At 41.3% G+C, this 8,009-nt stretch overlaps 1 protein-coding gene across 1 annotated transcript; it reads right to left on the bottom strand.

The window, feature by feature from the left end:
* Positions 1 to 1,050: 1,050 nt before the first annotated feature.
* SLN (sarcolipin) lies at positions 1,051 to 6,709 on the bottom strand. The gene is made up of 2 exons (XM_063127829.1): positions 6,539 to 6,709; positions 1,051 to 1,689 (listed from the first exon to the last, which is right to left on the bottom strand). The coding sequence occupies exon 2, from the start codon at positions 1,609 to 1,611 to the stop codon at positions 1,516 to 1,518; it is 96 nt and encodes a 31-aa protein (XP_062983899.1). The 5' UTR covers positions 1,612 to 1,689; positions 6,539 to 6,709; the 3' UTR covers positions 1,051 to 1,515.
* Positions 6,710 to 8,009: the final 1,300 nt, after the last annotated feature.

Genomic DNA, 8,009 nt, shown 5'->3' with positions numbered 1-8,009 from the left:
AGAGGAAGAGAGAGGTGCTTGTGGGATTTTCAGCCTTGGGTATTATGTATCTTGACGGAGGGCAGAGAATGCCATTTCTGGCTTCAGGCAGCAAAATATCTCAAGCCAGAGTCATCATAGGTCAGGTTTGGAAGGCAATTCAACAGCCAGGCCAGACCTGAAGTTTACTGGCTTTTCAGGACCTATTGTTGATTATTCACCAAGAGGTAGCGTCTATATTTTTTTGGACTACAAGCTCAATGGCAGTGGACATGCTTTGCATGCAGGAAGTCCAGACCGCCATAAGACATCCCACTCCTTGAGGCAGGAAGGTGCGCTGCCGCCCTCTCCCCCCCTCCCACCTCTTTCATGTGCTGCTCCTCCGTGTCTTTTCTGCCTTCCCTATCCACACCTCAATGCCTTGCTCTAAGGGAGATGTGGGGAACCTCAACCCCAGAGGCCGAATATGGTTCTCCTCGGGTCCCAATCCGCCCCTCCCCGGGATTCCCCAGATGTGGAACCTCAAGCCCAGAGGCCAAATATGGTCCTCCTCGGGTCCCAATCCATCCCCACCCTGGGATTCCTCAGATGGCCCCCCACACTTCTCCTGCCCCTACCACTTCCTCTTTCCACAGTGACAGATTGTTTGACTTTCATGAGGATAAAATGGAGAGGAGGAGGATTATGTACACCACCTTAGGGGGAAAAAGGTGGGATATAAATGTAACAAATGAAATAAATAATTAAATAAAAATATAAAGAGGAATCATTAACCCTATCCTACAAATAATTGTAGCTTAAGCTGTAGTTCAGACCTGCAAAACTTTTATTTCTGTGTTGGTAGCTCTGCTGATGGCTTCCAAGCAATCCTCTAACTTAAATGGATAGACGTATTTATCAAATGAGCTCACTGTTCTTATAAGATGTTGATGGACTGCAACTCCCATCAGCCCTAGCCAGCATAACCAATGGTTAAGGATGATGGGAGTAGTAGTCCAACAGCATCTGGAGGCCACACGTTCCCCATCTCTGCTATAAGCTTTGCTTACAGTGATAATAACCAGAAAAGAATGAAAGAAAACAAGTACTTTGTTATTTATTCAATTGACAACAATGATGGATGAAGAAAGAGTTTCCACATTTCAGCTAAATTGCTCTTCTTAAGCAAACCTGAAACAATGAAAGCTGTACAAGAGTGGGTAGGAAACATACAGGCTTGGAGGATAAATGAATTTTGATGTTTGTAGTCACCACCATAGTTCCAGATAAGGTATATGCATTCATTATGGGGGCTCGGGGGAAAGGAAGATATGCTATTCTTTGTAGATAAATTATGTACATCATCCAAAATCCATCTGAACATTTAGATTAATATAGCCAAGAGGTATTTTACAGTAAAAAAAAAAAAAAAAGAATTCATTACAATTTTTTCTACACATAGGCACGGTGCACACAGAGATGTGTTCTGGTGAAGTAGAATTCACATCCTTCTTCAAACACAGATCCTTCAGAGACGCCAAGGATTGAGAGAGTATTTCAGTCTTGGTATGACTTCACCAGAAGCCACATTAACATGACGGTGATCAGTACGATCATGAAGTTGAGGAAGAGCTCTTGCGTGGATCTATCCATGGCCAGGCACAATCAGGGGAAGCGCAGAGGCGAGGAGCTCTTGTTTCAGGCTGTCCTTGTGATCAACCTTGTCCTCTCCTAAAGAACAAGAAAAACCCCAACAATACTAGACATGTGGAGATCGGAAGCCTAATCCTGCACTATTTATACCATTAGAATAAGTAAATGTTATTTCTATTGATAACCTTTAGTGCAGGCAGGGGATTTTTTTTTTGAAGGCAGAGGGTGTCTCTAACAGCTTAGCACCTTCTTTGGTTTCTTCTCTGCAACTGGCCTGTTTTTAGCGTCAAAACACCCACCCACACCCATGGCAGCAATCCCTTATGACAAACAATCCTGAGAATTCCATTTGGATTTGCTATTAATTTTCTTTTAAAAAAATTTTTTACAAAAATGAAATAGAACTTTAATGTTATGATTTTGGAAAGGTGTGTAGCACTGAAAACTGCACTTTGTAAAAAAAAATGCTTCAGATTCTAATATTTGCATGTGTGTTACTTTGAAAAGCAAAGCAAAGATGTGGCTCCCTTGAATATATTTTCAGGCTCATCTACAACTGTTTCAGAAGTATGAGTTTTGTTTTGTTTATGGCCTTGTTTCATCAAAATATTGGAAGAAACTTGTTCAGCTTTGATCCCAAACTCAGGCCACAGCTAGACCTAAGGTTTATCCTGGGATCATTCAGGGTTCGCCCCTGCCTGAGCACTGGATCCCCTGTGTGTCACCTAGATGAACAGGTTTGACCCCTGGACGATCCAGGGATAAACCTTAGGTCTAGCTATGGCCTCAGTTCCATTTTGGAGAAGTCCCATGCTTCTGTCATTAATTATTATTATTATTATTATTATTATTATTATTAATAATTTATTTATATAGCACCATCAATGTACATGGTGCTGTACAGAGTAAAACAGTAAATAGCAAGACCCTGCCGCATAGGCCCACTTGAATCCCATTTCTGGATGGAAAGAAGATGCCATATGACCTGGAAGAACTCCATGGCCACACAGTAAGTTCAGCTATGTAGAACTTGCTGGCTAGAAATGACAGGAGTTGTCATCTGGAGGACACCAGGTTGGGAAAAGCTGTTGTAGACAGTGTGGTGAGATCTCATGTTGCATTGCAACATTTCAAAGTAAACCATAACACTCAAGTGGACCATGTATATGATATGATGACTCCCCATGCCAGTACCACATCTCCCTGGAGGCCAGAGGTGTTGGTGTGAGAAGCAACCATGCCATCAGCCCATCCCACATAATTCTTCTATTTCCAATGTTACCAGACCAGAAAAGGATCCAATTGTTTGGAAGCATTGGCTGTGCCACAAAACAAATAGGCCCAGGTGAGGGAGCTGTCCATGAGACCAGAAATGGTGACCTCTTAAATGAAATGAAAAGGTGACCTCTTAAATAGAATGGTGACCTCAGCAGCAGCATTAACTGCTTGTTGAATCAGTCGACTGTTGCCTCTTGCCAATCAGCATCCTGGGCCAGCCCACCCATGAGGCAGAGTTAGGCGCCCGCATCAGGTGGCGGAAGAGGAGGAGCGATGAATTACACCACACCTCTGCCCCCAGGCAGGAGGGCCTGCCAACTCAAAAGGGTTGCTTTGGAGAGCCGTGGCAGCCATTCTCCCTCTGTGGCATTGGCAATTATGGAACAGCAATTATGGAATGATGTTCCCAACGAGGCTCGCCTGGCGCCATCGTTGTTAATTTTTCGCGCCAGGTCAAGACTCTTCTCTTCTCCCAGGCATTTAACAGCATATGCTGAGTTTTTTAAATGACCTCAGAATAGTTGTTTTAAATGGATACTGTCTGTTTTTGTTTGCATTTTATGCTTTTTATGGTTTTAAATTTTGTATATTTGTTTTTAATGTTCATTGTTTTTAACTTTTGTAAACTGCCCAGAGAGCTTCAGCTATGGGGCGGTATATAAATAATAATAATAATAATAATAATAATAATAATAATAATAATAATAGCAGCAGCAGCAGCAACTGGTGGGGCTTTCTTAAGCACCCACCCATCTGCTTTTTCCCTCATTGCATGGTTGTCATGAGACCTTACCTAAGTCTCATGACAGCCCTGCAACCACTTTTTCTGGCCATGTGGCTCTCAATAGGGGTGATGCAGCAGCAGTGGCAAAGGTAAGGAGTGCATGGGACAATGGGTGTGTGTGTGATGCGATGGCAGCGTGTTTCTCTCCTGCCTCAGGTAGTGAAATACCTTGTGCGAGGGCTAGCAGCAACACAATAATCACCAAATTCCTGCAACGGCTTGGCACTCTGGACATCTAGGGGGCAACTAGGATTGTGGTAGTGATCATTCCCACTAACACAAGAGCAGCACAATCATGGACCTGCACAGATGTGCTTGTTCAGATCTGAAAAACCTGGCTAGGGGCTCTCACTGCACACCAGAGAAGTGCTGGTTCATCTCTGCATACACAGATATATATCTATGCGCTGAGACAAAGTGCAACCTGTCAATTAGCTTCAATCCTAGTGGAAAACCTCAATTCTAGAGGGAAAAGATAGTGGATGATGCAGTACATTGCCTTTTTATTACGTTTTAGTGTCGATGCTCTCCTTAATGATTGGGGAAGGGGATTCCAAGCTTAAAGGTTGATCCAAGCTTTTTAGAAGTATGAAACCACGGACATTTGATACACAAGCATCTGCAAAGGGCTTTAATCAAACTAGACTGGCCTACATTACATTTTATGCCCTAGTTCATATAGGTTAGGAAATATGATGCCAATTATTTCAATGATCACCTCTCTAGCTCTCCACTTCATAAATTAATGTTAAAAGTGTATCTTGAGAAGAATCATAGAGATAGCCACCATTTAGGGCAAGTAGCAATATTCCTTGCGGTAAAGAAAATCTTTATTACAATCTCTGTCTTTCACACGCACACACGCACACCCCTTCCTCCACCAAAACTGTTTCTCCCTTGAAATTGCACTCGTGATCATAGATCTTCCAGCTGTCTTTACACTGATTGTTAAGAGATGCCTGTTAGATTTTCTATTGTTCTAATAACATTTTGGACCATACTTATTGAGTTCATTTTTTTCTGCAGTTCCATGATGCTGAGAGGTTGCACTGGCATTTTTCCAAAATGTTCTGATCATCAAATATTTCTGTTTAGTTCACCACTGCCAATCTAGGTTTTCATATCTTTATTATTTTTTCAAACTCTTTAGATAATCCATAGATAAACAGACTAATGACCAATCCTGTGCATCTTTACTGGAAGTAACATATTCATTCAGAAGTAAGTCCTACTGATTTCGGTGGGACTCACTCCCAAGTGAATGTATATAAAGTTTCATCCCAAGTTCCACGTAGTTGACTGGCACTTTTTCCCAATGATGTGGGCACAGGATTGCAGATTGAGAGTAATAATCCTATGACAATGTTACTATAATAGGATTATTATAGCATTATGCAACAATATAATCGAATAGGATTACTAAAATACTTTAACAATAATAAACTATTAAAAATATTTTTAAGTGCAGAAGACAGTTTGCACACATTTTGTCAGTAATATTTACAAACACCCTTATAAGACAATTTTATTATTTTCTGTTTTGCAGATGGGAGACTTGGGCTGAGAGAGGGCAGCTTGCCTAAGGTTACCAAGCTGGTTCACAGCTAAACTGAGGTTTGGTTTAGGGACTTGTAGGTTACAACTTATTCTAATGGTTTAACCACTATCTCTGTGCAACAGAACATGAATATTGTTCTGTAAATATTATATTGCCTTTCATTCTAAGTGCCTTGAGTTCAAATCTCTCAGTACAGTTGTATTCAATAAGTAGCCCCGATAACACTTTGTTTTTCTTTAGTCTCAGTTACTGATATGTTAAATGGGGATAACAGGAACCTGCCTGACAATATTACAAAGAGAACAGATGACACAATTAATGCAAAGCACTTCATTGTCATAAGAGCCATGCTGGATTAAGGTCCATGTAGTCCAGTACACTGTTCACACAGTGGCCAACCAGCCATCGGACAGGGACCAACAGAGCAGGACATGGTACAACAGCACCCTCCCACCCATGTCCCCCAGCAACTGGTGCACACAGGCTTACTGCCTCGGATACTGGAGGTAGCACACAACCATCAGGGCTAGTAGCCGTTGATAGCCTTCTACTCCAGGAATTTATCCAACTTCCTTTTAAAGCCATCCAAATTGGTGGCCATCACTACATCTTGTGGTAGTGAATTCCATAATTTCACTATGTGCTGTGTGAAGAAGTCCTTCCTTTTATTTGTCCTGAATCTCACAATTAAAGAATAGGTTTAACTAGGGTGACCCTATGAAAAGGAGGACAGGGCTCCTGTATCTTTAACAGTTGCACAGAAAATAGAATTTCAGCAGGTATCATTTGTATATATGGAGAACCTGGTGAAATTCCCTCTTCATCACAATAGTTAAAGCTGTAGGAGCTATACTAGAGTGACCATTTTAAAAGAGGGCAGAGCACCTGCAGCTTTAACTGTTGTGATGAAGAGGGAATTTCACCAGGTTCTCCATATATACAAATGACACCTGCAGAAATCCCCTTTTCAATACAACTGTGAAAGATACAGGAGCCCTGTCCTCCTTTTCATATGGTCACCCTAGTTTAACCTTGCTGAAATCAGTGTGTGTGTGTGTGTGTGTGTGTGTGTTTCTACTCATGATTGCAGCCTACAAACTTTATAATAATGATTAGTAATAATATCATAAGCAAAACCAAGGGAGGTTCAACATTATATATAGTTAGAGCCAAATGGATTTAATAGAAGTTTGCTGCCTAAGCATAAAAATTAGAAAGCCAGCATACTGTATAGATTTAAAGGCTAGATGTTTTCACTCTTTGTATCTTTCAAGAAGGAAATCCCAGGCATATCAAATTTGCTCTACCTGAAGAGGATGGATGGAGCACAGTGCTTCAGCCTGTGGTACCCAGGGCTTCCTCAGCTTCTCCTCATCTCCCAGTGCAGTCTGGATTCCCAGTTCCTCTGCTGGGACTAAAGTAGTCCGAGGGAGGGGACAAGGATATTGGCAACAAAAGTGATGACGTCGCTGGCTGCATATTTAAGAGGGGTTAGGCTGATGGGCAGGATTCAGTTTAGGCTATTTATGCATGAGCGGGGGGCGGGGGCAGGGGTACGTATTGATTTACATATTACCTTTAGATTCTTCCCAGCATACGGTTGCAAGAGTGCCCAGGAATTTTTAACTAGATTTTTTTCCTCCCAGATTTTTGTTTTTAAACAAGTTTATTCTGCTTCGAAGTGCACACAAGGGGATTGTCCAATTGCCTGGAATGTTCAATGTTCTTTGGGATCAAGGCAAGACTTTACTCAGCATTTCGACAATTGAATGGATTCCAGATTCTTTGCAGTTTACTTGATAAGTGCAGCCACCTGTTGCTGTCTTACATCCTTATTATAGTAGCCTCTTTGGCTTCTCGTGTTCCTGTATGTTGAATTCAAGATAGAACAGCGGGAGCAAAATATTCTTTGTGCTGAGAGATGAGTACTATTGTTGTAATATGCAGAGTTTCGCGTACTCCAAACATCTGTGTATTCACGAGTCCTATTTTACTATTTATCGTATGATCTTACCCTTAACCCATTTCTTAAGATGCATGTTCTAATAATTAAAGTACCACCAGTGTGCATGGCACTTTACAGATTATAATACGATAGGTCCCTGCCCCATGGGGGCTCACATTAGCTGTCTGGTTTGTGTTTTTAATGAAGAAAATATGGGCAGTATCCATCCAATGGTGTCATTTTGCAAACTTAAAGAATGCCAGCAGAGCCCTGCCAAATCTTTCTGTTGCGAAACCAGTTTTCCATTATGCTTGTGCAACTGGTTGTGCAAGCAGATTGTGCAACTGGTTCTGCAATGGGTTGCACAATGGGTCACACAAGAGTAATGCAAGAGTCTCTGCTGTGGCACCCCGGCTGTGGAATGAGCTCCCTAAGGACGTTCGCCTGGCACCTACGCTATATTCTTTCAGACGCCAGATGAAGACCTTTTTATTCTCTCAGCATTTTAACAGTCTATACATTTAATTTTAACTTTGTTTTTTATTTATTTATTTATTTATGACATTTCTATACCGCCCAATAGCTGAAGCTCTTAACTTTTAACTTTGTATTTTTGCACTGCTGCTGCTTTTATCCTGGTTGTGCTTTTATATTGTATTTTATATCATGTTTTTATACTGTTTGTTTTATACTTTGAATGGTTTTAATTTTTGCGAACCACCCAGGGAGCTTCGGCTATTGGGCGGTATAAAAAATGCAATAAATAAATAAATAAAGCACAATGCTTCTGCAACTGCACTTGCACAAATGCTGGTGCAACTGCAGTTGTGCAA

Source organism: Elgaria multicarinata, chromosome 5, assembly GCF_023053635.1.
Source record: "Elgaria multicarinata webbii isolate HBS135686 ecotype San Diego chromosome 5, rElgMul1.1.pri, whole genome shotgun sequence".
In the NCBI taxonomy this organism is placed as follows: domain Eukaryota; kingdom Metazoa; phylum Chordata; class Lepidosauria; order Squamata; family Anguidae; genus Elgaria; species Elgaria multicarinata.
This window is presented reverse-complemented; position numbering and strand designations above follow the sequence as displayed.

What these genes read in the sequence shown, in the direction of transcription:
- SLN (XM_063127829.1), bottom strand. Translation starts at nt 1,611, where the DNA reads ATGGATAGATCCACGCAAGAGCTCTTCCTCAACTTCATGATCGTACTG.